The 27,851-nt window shown below is 39.1% G+C and overlaps 1 protein-coding gene across 3 annotated transcripts in view; it reads right to left on the bottom strand.

The window, feature by feature from the left end:
• Positions 1–1,497: 1,497 nt before the first annotated feature.
• The window catches only part of LOC111581162 (EGF-like repeat and discoidin I-like domain-containing protein 3), a 103,627-nt gene continuing 77,273 nt past the window's right edge, over positions 1,498–27,851 (bottom strand). For all 3 annotated transcript variants that reach the window (XM_055011524.1, XM_055011525.1, XM_055011523.1), the window contains 2 exons: positions 13,238–13,393; positions 1,498–4,710 (listed from right to left, as the gene is read on the bottom strand). In XM_055011524.1, coding sequence (XP_054867499.1) covers positions 4,561–4,710; positions 13,238–13,393 — 306 coding nt within the window. In that variant the 3' untranslated portion in view covers positions 1,498–4,560. The remainder of the gene's footprint in view (positions 4,711–13,237; positions 13,394–27,851) is intronic.

The raw sequence follows: 27,851 nt of genomic DNA, 5'->3' as shown, positions 1-27,851 counted from the left end.
CACAATGACAGTCTTCCCTGTTTTCTTTACAGTCAATGGATTTAGAAGAGTATGTTCTAGTAGGACATGGGTCAGAGGATAGTAATGCTGTCTGTTCTGCATAAAGTCAAATACCTGGTCACCATGAATTCAGTTAATGTTGGCTGAGTTAAAAATATGCTAAATGTATCTGTTGCAACCTGTTATATGCTATAACTGGAGTGCAGAGTTTAAACATGGTGGACAATACATTTTGTTGGTACTTTCATCATCTGGTCCTCAGTTGGTAAACTCTACAAAGGATCAACATTACACATTTTGATGCACCTGTAGAAGTCATTTCCTCTGATGAAAATAAGATAAATTTGAAAATAAGAGGACACTGCTTTAATATATTCACCTCTCCACCTATAATTCTTTGAGAAAGTTTGTCCAGTAAATATGAAGCTTCCACCTGCAGCTGGGGATTAGCAACTTCCTTTGCTGGTTATCTGGAAAATAGTCTTTCCACTAAATTATCAAAGACATGATTCTCTGTCGAGTCATGGATTGTCATTTTGATATTAGATTATACAATATGTCCTCACTAGAGAACACCAGAGGTGCTGTAAGCAGACTTTGTCACCCTTAAACACCAGGCCAGCTGTTTCCAGCTTTAGTGGCAGCTAATTCCAGCCACACATTGGCCAAAAAGACAGGAATCAAATAATAATAAAAAAAAAGTTGAACTATTCCTTTATTGACTCACCTTCATCTACTCAAGAGTTAGTCTAAGCTAATATTTCATTTTAGCTGAAAAAGTATTGTCACTTTAGAGTCAAAATGCATTTTGTGAACTTTGTTTTTAGCACAACTTATTACTGAAAAACAGCCACTTGAGTGTTTTTGATGGGACACTGCAGAGAAACTGGTGTGTGCACAATTGGGTAAATCTTGAGACATATCATTCATCACTTTGATCAATTCACAAACCGTTCCACACATATCTTACAAACAAGCTTCCTAGTCTTTGTATCCTATTTTCCACATGGGCATTTTGTCCACAGCTAATTGCACAGTAAAAGCAAAACTAGCACTACAATGCAACTCTTTGTGTCTCTTTGTGTGTGAACATGAGCAAGCATAAATCTGCCACTACTGTGAAACTGGGTTGTTAGTCTTTTGGAGGTGCATAATGTGAGCAGAGCCAACAACACGGTTAGTTGTGTATACTGAGAGAAGCATATGATGGAATTCATGGCAACTACTGTTATTTGATAACATCAGTGGGGAAAAATAGGCTGAAGCAAAGGAACTATGATGCCAAACAAAAGAACAACTTTCAAAAACAAGGCAAAAAATTGTTCATTTTCTTCTTTCAGTGTTATCCTTTGCAATACTTGCAGGCTGGATACCTTAGCCTCAGACTAAGAATTAGAAAGGTAGGATACAGAACACATCCTGGACTAAGATATGGTTCATGATGAAAAAAAAAACCCCAATATAAATCATTTAAAGAAAACAAAGTACTATGCCATCTTCACAGATATGTTTTTATTTGTCAAACTGAAAGAACTTTTGTTTGAAGCAATGTCTTTACTGACTGTACACAGTTTCTCACTCTCCTCTGCAGGCTTGAACCTAACCAGCATTATAATAGGTACGTTTTCTAGATAGTGGTCGACACTCAGACTGAGGAGGTAAGAAATAATATGTGAACAGCTGACGTACAAATACAAAGACAGGATGAGGTTCCACTTTTCTCCCTTTTGGGCTTGTGAGATGAAGTTTTACAATGCACAAGACAACTGGTGGTGAGTACAAAGTAAAGGCTATTAGATCTTTATGATATGCAAGAACATGATGTGCCTGTGGACATCTTTGTTATATTGTACTGTTCAAACTCATACATCATGCAAACTTCCTCAAAGCTTTGTAGCCGGCCTGCTCCGTGATAAATGCTCACAGGAAGCTAACTACAAAGATCAATCAGAGCCGTTGCTGGCCAAGATACAGCTATTTGGCAACAAAGAATTACAGTTAAAATTTAAGAAGACGAAACAATCTGTGAGAGATAATCTATTTAATCTTATCCTGTGTCCATGAACCTACTGAGTGATAATCACTGATTCACACCAATAACAACTTTCACATATTGGTAATGTACAGCAAAGTCTTTCAGTGTAACTTACACAAGTAAACTTTTCCAAGACATCCCTATCTTAAGACACATCAGGGCCATTGTAGTACAATATATCATCTACTGTGCATCGCATTGCAATTTGCCAAACCAGAGCACTACTGGCTATGCTCACTTCCAGTTAACCAGGTAATCAAAAAACTGTTTTCTTGTGTTTGCAGATTTCATCTGATTATTTGTCAGCTACAACAACATTTATGATGGTGGCGTGACAGCATAAAATGTAGCAAGATGTTTTCTTGCTGTGCTTTTCACAATTTTGAATGTAGGATTAAGTCCAAGAATGTCTGATTCCAGCTTTTGTTTTTATTCATCAAATATAACGAGATGAAAATAATAGCGGCGCTCTTGTATGTCCAATCCTGTCAGGCAATCAAGACTATTGAGAGAGGCTGAAGCTTTAAATAAAACCATTTTCCTGTTAATGTTCTGCTCTTTCAGACTGTGCTGCAATCTTATGACAAATAAATTGTATTCCAAAAATGAAATGATTGGTTTGTTAAGGGACTGTAAGCTGACAAGTCTTAAGTGAAATCTGAAGCATAAAACGTGGCTCCTTTCAGGTCTTATTATAGCACTCGAGAGCTTTGGGATAACTAGTCAAGAGTGGAAACCACCAGAGTAATCCAGGCCTATTTCTAAGTCGTGTGGAATGGCCTGTAAGTTTCAACACTGCTGTGATACCTCAATCTTGATTACTTTCATTTATCTAACCAGCCAAGCATCACTGTTCATTTACCACAGAATGGAACCAACAGCAGTTACCCTACAGTGAAAACTGCATAAGCAAAATGTTTTTCTCAGATTGGCATGACAGCATCTTTATCTCCTGTAACCTTAATGATTCTAATTATTTTAAACATCCTGCAATTATTTCAACATGCACAGAGCCGCTGTCATGCCAAGTGGAAACACATTCCAGCATTTTAACAGTTAATTTCTATACTATTTTAATCCAGTATGATAATAACGACTGATTACTGTAAAATAAAGACATTTTCCATATTTAATTTAGAGTTCTGTACTGTTACCATGGCTCATCATCATCATCGTAGGTTTGAAATAATTAAATATATATATATATGAATATATTAGTAATATTGGACATTTGCTCTCTTCTGCAAATACAGGAATTATTTAAAGATTCTTAATAATCATATCAAAGAAATTAACGAAAAAATGCTTTCAGCAATTGAATTCTGTGTATTTTATGATTTAAATAATTGCTTTCACTCATGTTTTCTTTAAATAATAATACACAGAAATCTTCATAGGTGGCCTAAAATTAGACATTGTGGGTAATTATGACTGACATCTATCCTGAGCTTTTTAATTGATTCAACTGTGATCTCCAAGACAACACGAGGACATTAAACACAGATTTCATGTCTGACAGCTGAGACAAAAGAAACGAAACACTGAAATAAATACAAAAAAGAACAAACACAAACAATATTACCAAATATCTTAGAAAAAGTCTAGCAATAATCAAATTGTTACAAAAAAAAAGGAAACTCCTGATGAGAGCATTAAAACATTTCAACTAGATCGAGCCTATAAGCCTCAGTGTCAGTGCTGCAGTACCACTTTCAACTGCAGAGCTTGTTTATTGTCTCACATGTCAGTCATCTTTAATAAGCTTTTGCAGTGTGTTGTAATGTTTCAGAACTATTTAAAAATGCACATAAAAATAGGTCCCTAAATCAAAGCCATTTGCTCTCAGGGCTGGAGATTTTAAATGATTCGTCATAATATACATTTATAATTCACGCACCATGCAATTTCTTAGTCTTTTACATATAATACAAGAGCATTAATAGTGTTTTGATTGATGTAGTAATGCCAGTGTCCATTAGCGTAAAAGCATGGCTTGAGGAGGTGTAGTGATCAAAGTAAAAATATATTTGATAATGTGATAAAATGTCATCTCTACATGGCATTTTAGACAGTTTAGTTATGGTATGAAGTTGTTAATCATGTCCAATGAAGCACGACAGACAGATTTCACATCTTTGTTAAAAAGTGACACTGTACAATAGCTTCTATGGCAACAAGGTAAAACCACAGTGAGACCCCCTTTCTGACTCTGCTCCCCAGTCCCACCCCTCCAGTATATATTATAGAAGTTCATTCCAAACAGGATGGCAAATCTTGAGAAGGAATAAAAAGACAAGGATCACGCTTTAAATAGGAAACAAAAAGACAAAAGTGGAACAGGGGCAGGTTTTTAAATCATTGTACAAAAGAACAAACAGCAACCCACCACAACCAAACACTTATTCTTGAAAAATCCATTGGAAATTGATTTCTTTTTACAGGTTGCACAGTTTATTTCTGAAGCACTGACGCTCCAGTATGCCGAGGGACAGGGGATGATGGCGAGAAAGATGGAGGAAAGGACTTCACTCTTCCTCTGTGCATCCGAGTATTTCTACACGCAAAGTGATCCTGCCATACCATGACCAGGGAAGGATCCGGACGAGCCGGGCGTAGATGGGTGGGTCTATCACGTTCTTTCTGTGGGTGTCGTTGTCAAAGTTTCCCTGGAATACCTGCAAAAATGGCAACATGAAACAGTTCTTAGTTTTTAAGTGGACTGTTCTGTCACACAACGAGAACTGTATCTGGAGTTAGATTTTTGTGTTTGCCCTGGAATCTCTTAATCTAAAAACTTTTTTTCAATGCTGCAGCAACATTCAAAGGTTTCAGGACTTTTAGGAGCCTACATGTGCAAAAATTATTTTTAGTGAAAAACCCTAATAGACTAATCTGATTTTATCAAAGTTTTCATCGGGAGGGAGGTGCAGAGCATTCTTGGTGCATTTCTTACATGAATTCTCCAAACTTTTACCTTGAAGCCCTTCTGCCTGAATGAAGCGCAACCAATCAGAGCTTCAATTCAAACACTGCCAGACAGAGAACAATCCCTGAACTCTGTCCTATTTTTGGTATTTTTCTTTTTCATGCACCACACATGTGAGCACATCAACAGTTATCCTCTGGGGAAGATTGTGCATTGTTAAAGTGGCACAGCTGGAGGTAACACCTTCACAATTAATGAAAAACATCAGCTGCTGCTCCTCCTGCTCACTGAATGGTGTTAATAACACGCACCTCAGGTTCGCTGGTCTTGTTGTCTCTCAGTTTTGTTGAAAGAAAGAAGGGCTTCGGGGGACGCCAGAAATATTGCTGCAAAAGAAAATCTCTGTTTCTCCAGTACTGACTCCATAACACATATTGCGCCTCAGACTAATTCTGGACCAACACGCCCACCATCATCATATAGCTGCTATTATATTGTTTTTTTGAGAGGACTAACAATACAACTGTGAACACTATCTGCCAGACATCAGAGTTGTTGAGAGATTTCAGTTTAGGCACCGCTTTCATAGTGTACAATTCAGATAACAATTAAGACCCTTGAGATGAGTTCAAGGGCTGAACAACTACCACATGCAAACAAGCATAATTATCAAACTGGGCCGCATGTTGTATTAGTGATTATTGGGAACTTTACTGTGTGCTTTAAAGACAGTAGAAAGAATAAACTATAGTGGGAAGAAATGTATCTACAGGCAGTGCTCCTTTGAAGGATATTATCATTTCAATTAAACGGATATGATTATGCTCGTATAATTGGGATGTAATGGGATTCAGTGTTGTGCGGAATGGAAAAGCAGTGGGCTACATCCAAGCAGGTGCTGGAAACAAGGATTGATATTTTTTTGAGCACATTTTCAACAAATTCTCTTTGAAATGTTCACCCAAGCATGAAGAGTTTAGGAGAAAACTGTTTAGATTTCCGGTGGTTGGACAAGAATAGTCACATACTGCACAGTATGTCCAAAAATATAAGATCAGCTTCATTTAAATATCCTCTGAATGTCTAAATGTCCACAATGTTGCAGTCAGCTATGATTTATGAAAACATATTGCTTGCAATGCAAAGTACCTTCTCATTCACCAGTATCGTGACACTATGAGAAAATAACTGCCTAATCAAAGTAAAGCATGTAAATTACACATTCAGTACAAAAATGCTTGCAAGCTCCAGGCTCATTTAGAAGAGGCAATAAGGAACTGCCACGCTGACTGCATAAAAATCTAAGTGAGGACTTTTTTAAAGCAAATATGAAAGAACATTATATAACAGCAAAACTAAAGTTAAAGGAAAATCAACCTGACGCGCTGATCCTTCTATAAAAGCTCAACTAATCAATTAACTGTTCAGATTGAACTTAAATAGAGCCAATAGATTAATCAAACAGAAAAAAGTGACTGTTTTTCATTTAATGTGGTTTTTGTCACAGAAAGCCACATAATAATTCCGCTTTTTGTGATTATTTAGAAGTATGTAATAGCTTCAATAATAGCTCTGATGAGTATTTTTTTTATACTCCTACATGTTTTTAGGCTATTTAGCTTAATGTTAGTGCGCAGAAATACCTGAACATTAAAATGGGAAATTCCCACCCTGCTTTTTAAAAAATAGAATTCACTGCCATAAAATAAAGCGTAAAGTTGTAAAGGTCCCATTTAAGACACTGCATTGCTCAGATGCTAGTTTGCGAATGTTGGATACTCGCATGGAAATAACTGTCTCTGATCAATATGCAACAATGTGGCAAACAATCACACCTCTGCCCTCTTGTCCGTGTATGTTTGCGTGTTTCTAATAATATGGTTATTTGTGTAATTCTTTATTTGGCGTGGTTGAGCTTGTCGTTTTCTGTCATTTTCACAGTTTTTCTGAGTTCATCTTATTGAGAGCTAAAGCTAAAATCATGTGACAGGTGTAGTCTTTCATTAATGTCCTTATTTCACATGTGTAATACTGTCGCCTTTTCATCCTACATTCTTTTTTATCATTTTCCTTCTGCGGTGAAAACCATTCTCTCCCCTGTCCTTCTCATCTACAAAGAGCTCAGAGTGCAGCCAGACAACGTTTGAATCTGCAGACGAGCAAACAACATTACATCACATTCATCGCATTCTGTTCTCTATTATTTCTCTATAGTAGTCATGTGTTTTCCATCCATCTAGAATCTCAAAGAACTTAAGAGAAATAAACATACAACATATTCCAGGTTTCCTGTAGCTGTTTTTGGAGTCTGTACCTGAATAGAATCACTTTTCTGTTCTTGTATACATTGCAACATTATAACACACACTTATGAGTGAGCCCGAAAAATGGATAATGTTTGGTAAATATATTTTAGATAACCAACTGATGAGTTTGGGGATGATAATGTACCAAATGTTACAGAATAATGTCAACACATTTTCACACAACCTCTGGCATTTCAACAATACAAGGAGAGACATAACTGAATTTTAGAGAGCATTTCAAATTAACTTTCTCAACTCTCTGTTCCCATCCTGCCTATTTATGTCTCTTTTAATTACCAGGAACAAAAACATGATGTTGAACGAGTGTATAAATACAATAATTTTGATTTAGTATTCTGGCAAACACATGAATTATCATTACTTTTTTCATTATCATTACAAGGGTGTTTTAGGGCTGATGCTTAATGTTGAACCAGTAAATTGCAGTTCGACGCGGCAACAACATTTTGCTGGTCTGCAAACCAGGAACCACTTACGTCAGGGGCTGAGGGTAGAATCACTGTAAACTTTGTGGCTGCAGTTTTGAAAAACAGCTTCACCCGAAGAACAAAAAGAAAAACTAGAGCATCACTCTGGGCATGAAATGGAAGCAGCAGCACACGGAAAGTTGATGAGGTCATTATTCATCTCATTTTCTCTGCCGTTTGATGCTTTCAGATCAGCAGTTGTCGTTTATACACATCACTGCAAATGCCGGCGCACAGAGCAGCGTTCACAAACATGAAGTGCTGTTTGCAAAGGTGTATATAAATGCCAACCGCCGATATTAAAACATTGAATGGCAGGCAAAATGAGATGAATAATGACGTTATCAGCTTTCCAGCAGTAGTCTTGGACAGAAGTTCAGAATAAAATACAGGGATCTTCAATAATGAAACAGGTGTTCACACAGACGTACACAGCAAGTAATGATGTTTCTCTATGGTGGATCCACTCTGGAAGAGCAGCAGCAACAGCTCAGAGCTGAAGATTGGTTTGCAAGATGCAAAGGGGATATATATGGGCTGTTCATTAGCAACAGTCCAGCCCATTATCAGCACAAACAACAAGACACCGTGTGGTTTCCGACTATAAAGGTATTTTTGAGGTTACCTACCAATCCTCGCACCTTTTTTACTAGTTTTTGATAATATTTCCCAACTGCACATTGCTTAGATTGATAGAATTCAATGAATCATGAAAGAAAGTCATCACAGGCCATAACATTCTCTAAACCGTTCTGTTTTGATCCTTCTTTTCACCCCTTTAAAGTGTTTTGTAACTGCAACATTTGACAATGGGAAGAGAGAAATGTGTCAGTTGCTGGAGTCTTTTCATGACTGGAATGTGACAACCAGGGCACATAATAGCACAATATAAAAGGCAGGACAGGAAGGCCATAAAACCAGCAGGTGATCAAAATATGACAGGGATCTCTCCGAGACCGTCTGGGGATGTGCACGCTGTCAGTCAATGTTGCTAAAATAAACTCTCTGCAACAGGATATGTGAAGAATCACAGGAAAAGGACAAATAATGTGAGGCGAAAAAAAGAATAGCAGTAAACGAGGTGATGAAAGCATTCTCGACAACAACAACAACACACTGACAAACAACTTGCAGTGTAGAAAACAGTTTCAGAAGTGACTGGACATGAGAACAAAATATGTAATTTTTACTCATTTAGCATTACAATTGGATCCTATCTAAAGCTGAGATGGTCTAGTTTCTAGGCAGACACAATATCTTAAATAATCATATTTCTAAATAAAAAATGTGCAGTGGGGTGAACATCACTTTTTCTGAGCTTGTGGCTGGACGAACTGGGAAACGTGTTATTAATTTTTACATTTCTGTATTGCTAGATTGTATTTTTGCTCAGGTCCATTGTAAAAGCAACCAAACCCAAACACGTTCGAAATAAACAATATATTGGTCAGCTGACATTGGCCTACCACAGATTTATTGGCTTTGGCATACATATGATATATGTCTGTGTACAGCACATGCAGCAGAGTATGTACCGCAGTCGGTGGTACGGAGTCAAGTGGTGTCTTCTGTTGGAAAGTTACAACAATGACTTCATCATGTCAACCTTCTGAATAAATATTTTCCTATATATGTATGTCTAAATCTTTACTAATTAATAATGCCTTTGTTTTGTCTATTGAAGCTGCAATTCATGTAAACTGGTTATTCATATGTTTAATGACTGAGTTAGACAGAGCCAGTGACAGAGCCTACGATTACTGTAACTAAATGTATGTTCTATTAAGCTGAGCAAAAAACAGATTTACCTGTGTTCAACTGAGTATAAAAGAGGCAACTACTGCAGCTGAAGCCTGAGCTGCTGTGTTTGACCTGTGGTCAGCCTGTCCAACATCAGCCATGACAGGAAAACAGACGAAGAGCCATCTGCAACTGATAGGTGGAGCCACCTAATGTTTCTGATAGAGGTAACTGAAACACTTTTAACCTTAAACTGTTGCTGCCAAAGTCCCACTGCTGATAATCCCTATGAAAAGGTAATATCCAGTGAGGGGGAGTCGTGTATTACATGTTTTAGGATAAAAATGTAGTCAGATATGAGGGCACGAGTTATGTCTCACTCCACTGTGTGGAAGTAGATTATCTAACGGTCTTCCGACTGACCCAAGAGCCACAACTTTGCTCCTAACTATTGATTTTGCAGGCAGGTAGAGTCAGAAGGACATATTACTAGGTGAGGCCTTGAGTGCCTCTGGAGCTAAAACACTGACCATACTCCATTATTTAAACCTGCTGCACAGGTCAAGGGATCGGGTCGCTCAGATCTTTTTGCTCTCTGCCCTCATGCTGCCTGAGCCGACTGCGGTGCTACCAGGAAAACTCAGCTATGTCTTCACTGAAAGGTCAAGAGCAGCCTGCCAGCTGAGAAGAGGCAGTTGCACTCAATCAGACTGAAACGCACAACAAGACCACTTCTTCTAAGAGGGTGGAAATATTATGGTTATCTAGTGATGTGTTTTTCTAATCCTGAAGTGCGCCAAGCCACGCGGTTAATATATTCTAGGACTGTAGAAAAAGAAATATGAGCATTAGTGGTTAATCCTCAAAATGATTGTATTCACAGCTATCTAACAGTCAGTTACCCTCTGACCCGGAGGGAATTGAAGGCTCTAATGGCTAATTAACCCCATGTCACCTGAGTGAAACACTATTAAACATAAATCAATTACTTTTGTGCTTGATTGCCCCCATCAACAGCCTGTGTAAATATTGACACCCATGACAGAGTTGTAACACAGGACTAGGCAGCATAGCGACCCAGGTGTGGAAAGTGTGCCAGAATACACCTGAGCCAATATATATAATTATTATGGAATGTATCCTTGTTTAATTAGGTTGAAAAAACGGACGGCATTGTGACTTGTTTCAGCTACAAGCGCAGTACACAGGTATTTGGGATTTGCTTGAAAAGAAAAGGCAAAGAAAGCAGACTATAGGTTTTGTAGAGGGATACTGTTGTTTGTGTGCCGCTGTGCACTGCTTTGACAACATCTGTATTCTGACAGAGCCTCCTCTCTCAATCTAGATCTAACTGCCTGCAGCCTCTGCCACACAGGAGCTGGAGGGGGGAGCTGAGAAGAATACTTACAAGCCTCTGCCGCTGTGTTCGAACCAGACACACACACACACACACACACTTTCACAGTATATCCCTGCCAAGTCAAGCATTGTGGTGTGGCAGGAGGAGCCTCGGGAGTCCAACAGCCAAATGTGTCCTCTAGCATTAATGGCTGCTTCAGCTGACTGAAGGGGGAAAACACCTTGAAGAATGATACATCTGAACAGACACTCGTCTCCGTCTAGGGACAAACTGATTGACATTCTCAGAAGTCTTGCTAAACACGCCTGCCCTCTAATACAGAGCACACGTATTCAGATTGACAGCTTATCCTTGGTTGTTCTCTGAATTATACAGCAATAACAACACAGGGAGCAATATAGATGCTTATGGGCAGGCTTTGTATCTCGCATACAGAGATATTTTTGACAAAATGTGGAGCTTGAGAAAAATATGCTTTTTTTTTGAAAATGAGATTCAAAAATAAACATACTAGGTTACTGGGATGTCACTATTCTCTCCCCCCCCCTTCGCTATCTCAGATAATTCTTTCCAGGCCCTTTGAGGGCATCCACTGCTCAGCATTGAGACAGATAGAGTGAAAATCACGCTGAGCATGCATTGGCCTCTATCCAAAGATCGTCATAGGTGTTATACACTCCTCAAGCAATGGATTTGAACTGCAGAAATGGAAAAAAAATGAAAAAATATTTCTGAGCATCAACTCAGATAAAGGCATAAACCGAGGGCAACTATTTTCCTTAATAAAGTGCTGCTTTAGATCTATGCCACTAAGCCAAACAAAAGAAAAGTCCTATAAGAAAATCTCACTGTTAAATGGCAATTGGAGCTAGCACTTAATATACTGCTAAGAATCTGTTTTTATGAGAAAGCCAGAAAATCACAGCTAAGGCTTTTATGTGCACAGACTGGAGGGCATGGACTGCAGTTGAACTATGAAATCAAGAACGACGGCAAATTAGTAACTAAATGATTTGAGGCTCTCAAAAAAACAATCCACCAATGCTTTCAAGCTGAATTACTATTTTCAAATAGGTGGAAGAAATTTACATTAATAAAACCTTGTGTAAAAATATATGGACTGAAGCTGAATCTAACAAAATAAATGTATCTTTAACTAATAATCAAATAACATGAATCTAAGCTTTAACTTGCATTCTCACATGTAACTTTAGTGGTTACTTGATTTTTGTGCTTGTTTAACCTTGTATGAGAGGTTGCTGAGCCACAAAAAAACATTCCGCTCAAGCATGAAAACGTTCTCTCTGCATCTGAATATCTTATAAGCAGGGAGATTCGAATTATCTGTACTAACTTTTCCATTTGGTCACAACAAATTATTCACAACTACAAGTCTTTCAGTTAAGTGGGACACTATTTAGACAGTTAAACAGCTGGACCTTTTTTTATTTTAAAAAAAAACTTTGTCGGTTATTTATTCATGCAGATGCCTTCCACAAGTTTTAATAAGATAATTAGTGTATTAAATATGCTCAAACTGTGTTCAAGACATCGAGGCAAATTTAAATTCCACTTCAGATTAAAATAAATTACAGCAACAGTGTATGATACTGTAGATAATTCCTGATCTCAGTGCATTTGGATTCTTGACTTCCATAGCTGACACATCAGCATTACGTGAATTAAAAGAAGTAGCTTATCTTTAAATAACACAGCAAGAGGGGAAAAAGTAAACAGCTCCCCTGCCACCAGTATCTGAAAGACAAGAGGCTTCAGTTTTAGCTGTAACCCTGCGCCTGCAGCTCTTCAGATATCAGCACAGAGGCTGCTGCAGCTCTGCACTGTCTCTGTTGTCGTGGGCGACTGGGATGGACATGTGTACTCTGTTGAAGGCCCGTAAACAAGATTTTCAGCAGAGCACTGGCCGGGCCAGGTTGACAGAATGGTCTTATCTGATCCCATACCAAAGAGAGGCAATAGGACAGACCAGCCAGGCTCCCTTTGAGCCACAGATAAGAAGATGCTAAAGGGAAGTGGAGAGCACAAACAGACAGCTCCCAAAATGGACACTTTCACAGTTAATACCTGTCTTTTTGACACTTGCTGCTTTGTATTTTTGTCTGCTTCGGGTCTGTATCCTTCTTGTGCATTTTTTCTGTTGACGCTGTCTACCCAGAATACTCTTTCCTCAGTGGTGGGATAGAATTCCAACCTTCCATGCTCACAGTATCCGTAGGTATATGATTTCATTTCAGAATGCGCTTCTAGGTATAGATTCTTGTGATTCTTTAAGGTTTAGTTGTCTATATTATTATAGATATACACTTAAGTTTTTAAACTTGTGTTTTATCAAAGTCATTATGCAGTGTGAAAACAACTTACCTTATCCTTCCCCTGCTTCTCATCTTGATATACACTCCACCGCTCTCCATCATTACTGTAAGCGATTTTGTATGAGCCAACAAACTGGACATGACCAAAATCTTTAGCTCCCTGGGTGATGATCCCCGTGACCTTGGTTGGCACAAGCAAGTCCACCTGAGAGGGGCAAAGGCAACAGAGTAGAATGTTTTAATTGCTCAAGAAACTCAGCAGGTGAAAAAGTGTCACATATGGGGATCTTTAAAGTCTATTCAGCATCTTTTTCTTTGCTCCAATGTCATCAGAGGATTTACTGTTATAAAGACACTGGGTGCAAGTCAAGTCAGTTTCAATTATTCACAGAATATTGAACAACAAGGCTAAGTCCACAACCTCGCCTCAGCAAAACAGAAACTGCACGCTGCAGCAGCTTCTGAGACACACACTGCTCCATTTGGGTTAATTTTTAATAGGATCTCATTTGTTGCAAACAATTTACTGTGCAGGGGTTCTAGGCAGTAAATACACAAACTTTTACTTTTATTGACATTGTAGGGTTCAATTATGCTTCATTATTTTAAAAAGTGCCTGACACTAGTGAGATGAGACTAAAATAAAGTTAAGCTGAAACTCCAGAATGCATGAAAACAAGTTGACCTGACTCACTCTACATTAAGGAGAACATACTGTGCAATTACCTATGTCTAAAAGGGGTCAGGCTTCTTCCTCAGAAAAAAATCCTCCACCATGTTAATTATGTCAGATAAATAATGCATGAGAACAATCTAAAGTAGAAGTTAAGTGGACGACACTGTCTACCAACATTGGCAATATAGTGCAGTGCAAAAACATAACTCATACAGTAACGGAAGATCAAGGGCAGCTTTATAAAATAAATCCCTCGCGCTCATCTTTCAAAAGCATATCGCCGTGGATGTGTTGTATTTGAGCTTATATCACACAGAGAAAAATGTCCATCTCTGTAGTACATTAAAATGGAGTTCATTGTTATTTTTGTGCACAACAAGAAGCACTCAATACTTCTATATATCAAAAAAACATGAGAAATTAAAAGCAAGAAATTGCCATAACTGCTCAGTAATTCAGTGTTTCGAAGGAGCATCTCTTTTTATAATCAAGACAAACCATAAATAATTAATAGCATTGCCTGGTGATATTAATAGCCCAAATGTCACTGTAAAACTGTCTTGCTTATCACATAGATCAATGCAGCACCAATTTGACATCAATACAGGATGAAAAACGAGCTTACACTTGGTATTTTGCTGTGACACAGATAGAGGTAAAATTTAGAAGCACACAGAGAGCATGAGAGAAATGTAAGCACATAGATTTATTTCTGCTGCTGAATATGCTGTACACAGCGCTGAGACGGCTATACATCACACTAATTGGCCTGGTCACAGGCCAACATATACTGTGTCACACTGCACTGACAAAACAAAATAGAACCTCTGGTAGATTAAACAAATAAGCAAGTGAACTAATGCGTGTGCTATGGCTCAGTTTCATTTCATTTCTACTGACAGGCTGCAGAACACTGCAGTGCATCTTGACACACTGCACCGTACTTTTGTTGCCTGAAACAATTATTTTCTATTGAGTGGTGATGAGTTCACTCAAGAGTTTTCATCTCTCACAAGGTTTCAACGATGCTCAGGAGCTTTTCTTCTTTGCCAGCTACTTTAAGATTGAGGACGGCTCCCTGGATAGTATCGAGGCCTTTCCTAAATGCTGACATCCTGCTGTGTACATAAGCAGGCATAGATCTGCGTCCTGACACACATGTAGACAAAGCTTCGCTACAACAAAGCAAACTCTTCACTCTCTAAAAGGCAGCCAAGTGCCTCTCAGTTCTCCATTTGTGAGATGTTAAGCTAATGAAAGCAGGACAAAAGTTTGCGTGTAGACATCATTTCATCCTTAACGATGCTGTGGCTACAGGTATGCAATTATGCAGATGCTGCACACTATGTATGCATGCTTCATTTGTTGTGAATATACTATTCATGAAGTTTCACCTTTAAAGGACTTCTGCCTGTGCTTCCATTTTAGTGCACACTGCTGTTTCTGAATGCAGGTGTAGTAGCAGCAGCGTGGACTATTTTTCCTGTGATGTATATGAACACCTTTAAACAACAGCCTCGTTATAATGACAATAACGTCACAACAAACCCCCCCGGATAAAGGGGCCAGAGAGTAATGGCAGCAGGGGCTGCTTGGCTGATTCAGAGGGCCATGACACCTCGCATTGTGAGGCTTTGATTATGCTCCAGTGGCAGAACATTGAGGTAATCTCGTTCTACCAAAGCAGTCAAGTCTGCCACCAAAACAAAGGCATGCTTGAAGGGGAACCTGTAATTGCTGTCACAGGTAGCGGTCAAAAAATACGACCGCCCCTAGTGGCGCCAGCTCTCAACACTTTGATGGCCCAAACTGAATTAGGGAGCGAGATAAGCTTGTTAAAGCAAGGCCTCTCCTCGAGCCCCCACCGTCTGTTCTTTCTTCCATCACACACTCAACCCCGCTCCCTCCTCCGTGAGCTTTTAACCCAGACAAACGAGGAGCGTGTGAAGTCTTTGGAGCAATCTCTGAAAGCTCGTGGCAAAGATGTTCCGAAGAAATGAAACACAAGAATCAATTTCGGGATTTTGCTTGCTGTGTCTGAGATTACAAAATAAGATTCATATGGCTCTAATCTAAGCTCCTAGTTTTCCCCAAAATACACAAACACATCCAAAAGGGAGACAGGGTCAATTACTTATTTGTACTTTTCTTTGATGAGCTGCGACGTTTGTGCACTTGTGCCACAGAAACACTTATCACTGCTGCTCATTAAGACAGGAGTTGGTGTGTGAATCACATGTCCCTATTTGAAGTGGGTTCGCCACTGCAGGATAACGAGATTAATGCAGCGAGAGGCGGTATTATGAGCCCAATGACGCCCGATTTCCAATTTTATGAATACTGTGCATGGATATAGCAACCCGCCAACATTCTCCCCCCAGCTGTGCTGATTTAAGTGTACGTGATGAGGACTCATTTGATCTTCACAATCTGAGGGAAATGTGTGTGTGTGATGCATATTTTCTATATATTCACTCTGCAGAATTCTGAATTGAGTGCACACAACTCACGGAGCAATGAAAAAGACAGCACGATGGTCCATCAACCCCACAACAGGGTGGCTATCATTAAAGCTTAAAGCTGTAGTATGAGCCTGTAAACATTCTATTTCAGAGCTCTTCTCTCTGTAAGAAACCTTGATAAACTGATGGCAGGTCTGCTTACTTAATCATACATTGAAATCTTTAGAAATGCAAATTTCACGTGATCGTGCTTGACATGAATCGCTTGCCATATCAATAAAACACAGCACACTAAATCAGCACAAGGTCTGGTAAAGGCTTCTCAGAAGACCAGGAACACGTAGAGATAAAATTAGTTTAAGAGGTATTAAGCTCAGAAAGTGTTTACTCAGAGGAAATCAAATGTGTAACATAATTAAGAACGAATGAAGAACTCTATTCCACGTGTCAAGCAGACTGACAGCCAAACGTGCAGGTTTTCATGAACCGTACAAGCACGCAGGAGATATCAAAGTCACTGCCTGTAGACTGTCATTACTTTTAATTCATTATTTCTTTTTAACTCGTAGGGACTCGGGCTTTGGAGCACTTTCACAGGCTTTGGGGGACTGAGTGCTGCACGTTTTCTGTCTCTCTCAGAGGTTCGAGCTCCCTGTGACAAAGGTAGAGCCACAAAAATTGAACACAGAGAATGAGATATTGCTGTGAAGACCAGAATGCACACCAGAGAGTGTGCGTTTCTCTTCAGGTGTTCATGCTTTGTACTGTGCTGCTGTGTTCTACCACTGAAACTCTGCACAGTGTACAAACTACCTTTTTGTTCTGTGACCGACTGAAGTATTCCCGTACTTTGAAGCCTTGGGTCTTTGAAAACTTTCACACAAACCTAGTTAGACTTAGCTGCCACTGCCGTTGTCTCAAACTGTAAAATTTGCAGCTGACCAATGATTGGAGCCAAAATCTACCGTGGTCATGATGTAACAATTATACAGTGACACCAAAGAAAGAAACATATGTAATAATGAACCACTGATTATGTCAACTAGTCACGACAGCTCTAATGAACAGAATAGAAAAGACCTATTTAAAACCTGATCATCACGCTGTAGTGACTCATGTAGTCATTTACAACCTCTGTAAAGGGGCCGATACTTATCACTGCATATGTCACGTGCTTCTGCAGTGACACAATTTGAAAATAGCCATCTACTGTCAAAGTGTATTGCTGTGAGATTTATTTATATTATTACAGAGTAAACATAAGAGACACTGAATGTTTGTGCAATATGCCCCTTATTAGTTAATATGAAGAAAAATGAGGGAATCTGACCTGACTGGGACCCATCTGCATGAGCTTTTCCTTGTTGTATCAGAATCAGCTGCTATTTGAACATAGCATTACATACCAAATGTCGAACCACATTATTATCTGGTGCTGCAAACCTACATAAACTCCCTCCACAAATGCCCTCAAAACACACCTAAAATAACAACCCAAAAAACGACGGATGAGGCTGCAGGGAGACAATTTTCAGACAAATGGCTGACTGAGTGCAGCATTTCTTCTCTGAGTTCAAAGAAAAGCCTCTTTGTGTCATGATACCTTTTTCTGAGTTTAAAAATATGCCATCGCTCAGATGAACCAGAGGTCTGAGTCGCACTAAGTGTAAAAAATGTCCTGCGGCATGTTTTTGTGTGTGCAAAACCAAAAGGTCCCACTACCACGAAAGTGAAAATGAAACACACTCACGGCTGCAATCAGCAATCACAGCAGCCAAAATAAATTACGCTGAAACATGCATTCGTTAATTTTGTTTGTTTTGTCTATTACTGTAGCAAACAAACAACCAGAAGCTCTTTAGAAATTCTGCCTGTTGGACAAAGAACTCTAATGACTTATTAAAAAGTAAAATCTAGAGTGCTGATTATAAATATCTGCAGGTGATAATGAAAAGTTTAAAAAAAAGGAGAGGGAAGAAATGTGCAAACAGCTTGTTCACAGCCAAATCTAGACATGTTGAGAAAGCACACCTTTATCCTTTTAGGCAGCCTGCAGCATCATGCTTAACATGCTTGTTAACACCTAAGAAACCGATTAAAGATAAATGTTCCATCTGTTGTATAAAGACCATTGCTTCTTAAGAGTACACAGTGAAAAAAAAAAACATCTTATAGCGTCACAGCAGAAAATAGATGTATCAGATAACATCAGACTGGATCTGGCCTACCTCGGAATACAAGATACCTTTGGAAATGTTTACCTTAATTGTAAGTAATATTTGATTAAATATCACAATCACCTACTGTATTCATCTTCGATTGCCCAAATATCTGAATACAAACAGCATTTTTAATATGAATCACACAATCTTGGGAAATTTAATGTTAAACTTCTGCTAATGTTATCCAAGGAGGCCTCATCTTCCATCACTAAATTCTGACTCATTCTCTCTTGCTCTTTCTTGGGGATGCACACCCGCCCACACACAAACTCTAAATCAGCTTCATTTTTTTTCATTCTCTTTTTGTTCCTTCCTCTACAGTGTTGTGATGAATCACATTTTGTGTTCCTGTGTCTTCTCACTCAGAAATGTGCTATGTTGTATAGGATTTTAAATCAAAGTGTACACACACAGTCCAAGACCTGTGTATGAAATTAATATTAAGTCCCATTTTACATTTCAGCACGGCTCTTATGAAACACATACACTGCAGGCCCACACACACGCACGCACGCACGCACGCACGCACGCACGCACGCACGCACGCACGCACGCACGCACGCACGCACGCACGCACGCACGCACACACACACACACACACACAGAGAGAATCTCCTTTCTCACACCTTTTGTAACCAGCGTTTCCACCTGGGGTTGGTGGGATGTCAGAAGGTATAAATGCCTGCTGAGCTCTCACACAATGATGGGAAAGTGTGCAGGCAGCCTGAAGTTGCCCTGCAGTATTCAGCACAGAAAAAGGCAGTGTCACAGAGGGAAAGCATCATATGCTGGCCAGTGTGACATTGACCACATTCCAGCATGAACTTAAACATTTTCTCTCTCGTTTTTTTTTTTTTTTTTTTTTTTTTTTAAATTTGAGTTGTATGAAATGATTTTCAAAGTGCTAAATTTGGAGCGTGAATCAAATGCGACCTCCTGAAAAAGGAACATGTTCATGTGACATGAGCTGTCCTGACATGAGGATAGATGTCTTTGTCACAGATCAACATGACTTGCTTTGGCAGTACATTATGAGAGCCAGCTGGTTGGCTGGTCAAAGCACATCCTACAGCCAAAACGCTGGGGTTATAAATATGGGAAAAGCACTGCGCAGTGACTCACATCTAGTTGCAAAATGGTGGCAAACACACATTTGAAAGGCAAACAGTTATACATGGCATGAACATTGCTATGCATTAAACATTCTCCCTCTTGCTTCCTGCTCCTCTTCTCACTGCTCTTCATGCCAGCACACTTGCATAAAGCAATGTTGCATGGAGCTGAAATTAAATTCTGTCATTCTCTTTAAAAAATACATTGAATTTTTACATACATACACAGTGAGCCTAATGCACTTCAGCTAGATGACCTTGTTCACAGTTCAACCATTCTGAACCACAGCAGAAAGAAGAATGGATGTGAGGGTGACAGTGGCAGCTCTCAGAGGATGAATCCTATTGACTTGGGCAATTCCCTGTCTTCGAGTCTTGCACCACCAGCAAACTGTAATGTTCATTTACACAGTGGAATAACTCTCTGTTTACTAGATAGATAAGCCACAGTCTTACCAACATTCACGGTTCCCAGAGGATGTATCCCAATGACTTTGATAATCCCCTGAAGTTACACATCGTACCACAGTGATGATTATATTTGTAGTTTTGAATGACTTGTCTCATAAAACTATTTTATAGATTGTCATAAAATGTGGTATACACATTCATGTTCCCCTTAGGATGAACAATAATAACTTTATGATACTTGAGTTTCTCTGTCTAGTGTCACAATCAGATCAAACATTAAACTATCAAATACAAATTAAACACTTTGGTTCATAGCTGTCAAACCTATCAGCTTCAACTGTACTGTGGCACATGCTAGCATGCTAAAAAGATGGCCTGAGATGGTGACCATTGGTAAATACCACCAGCTAAATATCAGCATACTGCCATGTTAGAATGTTAATGTTAGCAGTCCTGCTAGGCTGTAAACTCCCGATCTTGTTTATCAGTAAAAAAAGAGATACTAAGACATACATTAGTTTTTAAAGACTACAAGTATTAGTGGAGTTAGTGAGGTATAAACGCTAACATTTTAATACAGCCTTGACTCAAAAGTTCTTCCTGTTAACAGCCTTGCAACACAAATACCTGCATGGTCAGCCCTTTGTTTTTCAGACCTGTTTTTCTTCATCTATAATTTAAAAGAATAACTCAAGTGCCCTAAAATAGAAAGTGCATATTCAGACCATTAAACTATTATTTAATTCCTATTCTTTGCCCAAAAAAGAAAAATATGCAGGTTTTCATCAAGGGCAGTACATTAAAGCACGAGTATTTTTGCCTGAATAGGCCTCTAATAGGCTACTCAGAGCACACAGCCATAAAACAGATGGAGCCTCACTTCAGCATGTCAAGTTAAGTCTAAATGGCTGCAGGAACTGATGAAGGGAATTGGCCATGGCAAAAAGGAACAGGAAAGAAATCAACCATGGTGGTCTGGATCATTTAGAGCTATTACAGCAAGGAGAACAGCATCTGTAGAATCAACCAGATGCTTGCAATGTCAGTATGAGTGAAGTGAGGGAGTCAGATCCATATGCGTAAAAAATGGCCTTGGCGGCGCACTAGTAAGGGACTTGGGGAATTTCACACTCTGTTTAATGCTCACCGTGATTCGACATCTGATGGACACTTACTCAGTGATACAATCTAAAGTAGTCTGTCTCCATGTGTAATCTTGACTAAAATCAAATCTGCAACTTTTGCTGGAGGAAAAAAAACTGCATTCTGTTGAAATAATTTAACAAGTGCAAAATGTGAAATGATTTAATGACCTGAAGTGTGGTTTCTTAATTCTGACAAAGATGTTGCAGGTCCTGCAGAAGAGATGGGAGTTAAAAATAAAAAGTGTTTACAACACTGGCTGCTGCACTAACAGCTCATCATACCTTACTCCTCTCTCAGCCCGCTGCTCTTTCTCACGTGGTACATAAAATATTCATATCAAATTATCACACGTATGCACACATAGAAACGCACGCACTCTGAGCAAAAAAAAAAAAAAAAGAAAAAAAAAAAAGAAATGCTTTATAGGCAATAAAAAGGCCTCTATGAAATTACAAAATAGATTTCATTCATGGGCATAAATGGTCCGCAATATAATCCTTAGCTTGACATGAATCAATGTTCAGTGTTCTACAGAGCTTCCCCTTAACTCTGGACTATTCTGAATTAATCATTTCACTGTAGCATGTAGCGGAGCTGCATAAGTGCAGCCAGTCCACTCTCCTGGGTGGATAACATAAAGATGTGTGATTTAAATGTATGGACGCGGGTGGGGGATAGCCTGCTTGTCAAGAGAGGGCTTAGAGACACTCTGAAACCACAAGATACACATGCATAACACACTGGACCCAATCTCTGCTGCACTGATTTAAGATCTGGTGCCTTCACGTCTGACAATTCCTGCAGATCCCAAGATTACAGCCGCCGATGCTGCAGACTCATGAATCAATCATCCCGAGATAAAACAGATAAATGCATCCAGTGTTAGCTCAGAGAGAGCGAGCGGGACAGAGGTAAAGCGAGAGAGAGATGAGGATCAGGATGTGGTGTTGAAGGATAAGATGGCTTCCTTGGATAATGGAAACAAAATAGTTACATTACACAGTTTTGAGACGTGTACATTTAAGGCTATAGTTGGAGGGAGGGAACACTAAAAACCACCCAACTGAATCAGAGAGGCAGATGGATTTACCATCCCTTCCGTAACTTAATTTGGAAGCTAATTGAATCAGCATAGTAGCTGCAGGGAAAGTGAATAAAAAACAGCTAAGAAAGAGCCACGTTGGACAGGATTAAATTGAGGCCCCGATGATAATGCCGTAATAAAATTTACATCAGGAATGTTTTCAAATTAGTGAGAATTTTTTTTGAAAATTCTTGCTGAATTCTTGGATAATGATCACAAGATGAATGAATAAGCAAACAGCTGCAGGGAAGAATTTTCAGTCACCATTTTTATTTCTGCCTATTCAAATGAAATGAAGGAGGCTCTAACTGTGAAGCCAGCAGTCACATGTATTGTATCAGATGACTCCCATCTGACATGCTTCTCCACAGAAGTCTGATAATGACCCACAACAATCCTCTGTAATATGGTCCCCCATATTCACAAAACATGCCAAGTCTTATAATCATGCCACAGTGTTCGTGGCTGCATGGTGCAAATTTAGTCTCGGCTTTTTGAAAACGAGCTGGCACATCTGTCGAAGCAAGCGCTGGCAGAGGGATTTGCAGTTATGGTCATCTGTTACCCTGGCTTTCAAGATTTGTATCAGCAGGCAGCGCCAAAGCTCAGATCTTGTCAACAAGTAGGGAACAAAACATAGCACCTCCCAACCCCAAGAAAAAAAAAACAAAACACAGTGCAATGCAGTTACACATACATATGCAGCTTAGTGACACAATGTTAGCTGAGTTGTAAATGTGAAAATCTTACTGACACTGTTAAATATTATTATTGTTATTATTGTCAGGTAAATAGAAGCTCTTGTAAGGGTTAAATTAAGGTCAAATCTATATGCAAAGCCTGACAGATCTAAGATGCTTAAAGCTTTTTTTTTTTTTTTTTAGTATTGCATCTGTGGCTAAATGCTTGTGTGCTTCTCACTGATTGCAACAGAAACCAATTGGAGACATTGGCCCTGTAGCATTGTGCATCTTTAATTAGTTCAGCAAGAAAACTCCAGTATGGGTGCTGTTCCTATTGATTCCGTTTTGTGTGTAATGTAGTAGGACAAATAATGATAAAAAGCTGCACAGCCAGTAAAATAAAGAATGTGATTAGAACTTTGAAAAGTCGGATCTGCTGGGATAAGTTCCTTCATCCATTTTCAAGCAGATCAATATAATATGGCAGCGATAAAAATGCAGGATTTGAGAGGATGCCCTGTGTATGTGGCCAAACAGTACTGTGTTTTCCATTGGGGTGGATCAAACTTGAAGGACGCATAAGACGGCCCACCTTTGAAATTCTCAGTGTCCATTTCTGCATGCAAGTAATTTCAACAAAGTACGCGTCCTTTGTTCCTGAAATAAAGACATGATCGTTGCTATTCCAGATAATCAGAATCCCTCGTAAATCCTTTCATGCTACAATGCCTTTACTCTCTCTGAGGCAGCTTTTCTGTCTTTAGAAAGGACACACTTCATCTTTGCTGCAGAGACACTCGACCAGACATGAAAGTTTCAATTGGACAAATTAAAGCCGTTCTCCTCTGCCGATGGATGAAATAAACAGGGAGCTAATTCTATTGATTAAAAGAAATAGAGTGTGGTGTCAACAGTGCTGTATTTGAAGTCCTGACTTGATTAGGAAGCTGTGCCCAGCAAAAACTGGTGAAATAATACCCGGTTTGATGACATGAAATGCATGCTCACAGACACTGAGCGAAGATCAATCTAGGATCACATCTGCTTGTTGTTCCTTCCAGCCTCTGAACCACATGGGTGTCAATATGTACTGATGGTAGAAGAACCGCTGAAAAAGGCCTGGTGTAATTCACCTTTGTAGTACATCATTTAATGCATTTTGATGTCACAGGGACATGTTGAATCATACTGTTAGAGGCTGATTAGTAGTTTTCTAGATGATTAAAACAGTTTACAAAGATATGAAGAATATAAATTGAAACACCAGAGACATGAGAATGACACAGACTTATTCACTGTTTTAACATTATCACAACTTTACTTTTATAACCTCAAACCTCCCACTATTATTTTCACTCATAATTATTCCAATACCTGCAATTTCCAAAAATTAATGCATGAATAAATGTTTGCAAGACCCTCCCTGGTACCCTCTACTACAAAAAAGTAACATTTATTTGACATAATCAATCATTGTTATGAATTTTAGGAAATGCAGTGCAGTAAAAGCTACATTTAAAAGCAAAATCCATTAATATTGCTCTTTGCAAAATGTATTTCATTCAAGGCTTGCTCTCTGCAACAAGATATTTGGCCAATTTCAGCTGTCCTGAGTGCATCCTCTTCTGTCTATGCTGCTGCTTCCTGTCACTCATTTACCCACAAGTGGTTATTTGTAGGACTGTTAGGTGTGCTTCTGTGTTTCTGTTATTCCTCGGGTTTGCCAAACTAAACAGCAGCCTGCTTCCAAGTGTTTGTGTACAGTGTTGTATTAACACATAACACACACACACACAAACATCTGCTTCAGTCCTTTAGGGCAAATCAACTACTTATAGGCTGCTATATGTAACTACTGATGGGGTTAATGAGACAGAAAGGTCTCACAAGACAAAGGAGAAGATGATCCAGTGCAGCTGCGCAATATAAGAATGATCATCCCAGTTAAATTGTTGGGTTTTATCCATCTGAAGTGCTGCTTGTATTGCGTTCAGCTTCGAACATGACATGACAGTGTTCTCACATTCACCCTGCTGGGAGTCTCCTATGCTGTGACCTCAGGCAGTAGACTTTGGATCCAAAGAATGCTTCATTTTTAGAATTTTGACTCATGAATTTAATATATCCACTTGATGTGGATGAACAGTGTTAAATGACTTTTACACTCCTTTCTTTGGGAGTTTTTGTTGTTTAAATGACATTACTAAATGGCTTAAGTGTGCTAAGATAGTATTTCCACTGTCTCCATGACCTTGAGGGATCTTTCAAATCTTTGTAGTGTTCCTTTGAGTATGCAAACCTTAAAAAGGTGTTCAACTTAGTGACAACTTATCTTTTCCATGATAAAGCATACCATTCTGGTGAGCCACTGATTGAGAACAGTGGTTGCCGAACATGGGTTTTTTTTTTCCACTGGCCAATGTTGAGGAGGGTCTTAATCTTACATTTACCAATATTTAATGTGCTATCTTAGGTCCAGTTAGCAACAGCCTCCCTCTGCGCCTCCTTCTCTCTCCTGCTAAATGTCACATGTTTAGCATATCTCTTGCCTCTTTCAACAATAATATTTGTAATACATGTCTGTTTGCAGTATTGGAGGCAAATACCCCTGAATGGGAAGCCACTGAAGATGACCCATTAGCTACGATAGCTAGTCAGTCCCCAGTAGTCGGTGCAGACTGATGTAGTGAGGTCAGTACTAGCTGTGTCAGCTAACATCAAACTGGTAATTGGCTGATTACTTCAAAATGGTATCCATTCTGTGTATCACAAACTGAGAAGGCTTCAGGTATACAGACTTCACCCAGTTACAGGGATTTAAACACTATAACCATTAACACCACCAACCACAATCCTCAAGAAGTCCACATGTTCACAAAGATATGATATATTACATTAATCATCTCATGATCATGTATAAGTGGAAAAAATCTAAGAAGACATACACAGTACTGTTTGATGCCATCTACTTCAAGATGTCTTCTCCTCCTGCTGTGTTCAACATACTTAACAATGTTCTCCTTGACATGTTCAAATGTCATGTCTTTTGGGTTTCTAGATGATGCAGCATCACAACCTGTGACTCCAATACTCTTTAATGGTGTTGCTCTTATACTCGTTATTATCTGCCTGGATTCCTGGAGCCAATATAGTCTGGTGTGGAGCTAAAGCCATGTGTCATTGTAGCAGCTACTATGTAGTCACGTAGCCTGACCATCATGGTCATTCAGTAATCAATAGTCAGATTCATTCTCCTCCTAATGACTGTCACACAGGAGGAGAAACTGTGATACAGGCCAGGCAGAAATGTATGATAAACTAGTGTTACATAGGTAATAAACCTAGCAGGAGCTTGTCAAGCCTTCTAGTGATATCACAGCTGTGTCTGCGACAGGTCACTTTACTTTAGCCTCTTCACTTTTTGTTCCCCTGTTCTTTGTTTATAGTCCCCCACCATGCTTTCTCCTAGGTCCTGTGTGCTCCAGTCGTGAGACTTTTTTTCTCAACCTGCATGCAGTGCCTTGCCTGCTAAGCTGTCACTATTTCCCTCATCAGCATCTGTCTATGCAAACCTCCACTATCACAGTACACACCACGTATGTGTGCTCAGCTCTGCATATGCTGGTCTAGATTTATTCAAATATGTAGGAACCTGTGAATTTATTGCTCTGCCTTATAAAACCATATGCATGCCACTGGTTTACCTTTCTATGATGACATTCCGGGCACATAAATGACTTGTCAGCAGAAACGGATGTCATGTCACAGCCCGTACCGTATTACTGCATTAGAAAAGGTGGGCACTGATTTGCAACAATGACTGTATGCTCGATTTAACATTAGCATCAATAAGCCATTTACATAGGAGCTACTGTAATTTTTTCAAAGTTTTCACATAAGCTTCAGCTCACTCTGGAACATCAGAGACAGAGGTGATTATCAGGGTGCCAGAGCCACACACCTCACATATTTATCACTGTAAGCAGATAATTGGGTGTGAAAACCTTGGAGACAGGGGATAACAAATGAACCTGTGGAAAGAAATTAGGTTCATATGTGGTTTTGTAACCTTTGCTGGTTACAAATAAATTTAACAAGTTGCAAATGAAGTGATGCATTTCACACGTTCAGTGTCTTAGGCGATACCTGCGCAACACCATGCATTAAGAGGGTACATGCTGGGACCTGAGCCCATAATTATATATTAGAAATAATGTGGAGGCCAATTATCAGACTGAAATATACTTCATGTGTTACTGTAGCTTCATCTACGTGGAAAAGACCTGACAAAGAATATTGATAAGAACATAAAGTATTTGGCAATGGTGGTATTCAATATGAATGGTTGGAACAAATACCAGCTCTGATACCGAGAGTTCAGTATCCAACAGTACTTTTTTTCTGTAATTTCTCTCTATAACAATAAAAACATAATTTCATTCCTAATAAATAAATCCAATCTTCTTAATTTCACCACTGTTTCTTACTTTCGTGTAGCATGCCAACATAATCTTAAACTAATGAAGTAGGTGAGTTTCTAACATGCTTCACTGCAAAAAAATTTTAAAAACCGAGCATTTTATGATTGTGTAACCTGTGTGTGATGTCAGTCAATGTGGTATCATAGCACACAGCCACTTAGAAGTACATGCTGACAGAGGTGATCAAATTACTGTAATCTGCCGCTAAGTGTCTAGACAGGCTCACATTTCAGTATAAGAGTTTTTTCAACGCTGTGTGCTGTGTTCGCTGCAACAGACAAAGAAATAAAAGTCCAGTTGATGCAATGTTTCAATGGTGTCTCTTTGCTTCTCCTCATTACTGCAGAGTTGGTCTGGGGAGTGAAGGTTATTCAACAGCTACAAGC

The sequence above is a fragment of the Amphiprion ocellaris genome, chromosome 6, assembly GCF_022539595.1.
Source record: "Amphiprion ocellaris isolate individual 3 ecotype Okinawa chromosome 6, ASM2253959v1, whole genome shotgun sequence".
In the NCBI taxonomy this organism is placed as follows: Eukaryota; Metazoa; Chordata; class Actinopteri; family Pomacentridae; genus Amphiprion; species Amphiprion ocellaris.
The sequence above is the reverse complement of the archived record's forward strand: the minus strand, read 5'-3'. Positions and strand labels throughout refer to the sequence as shown.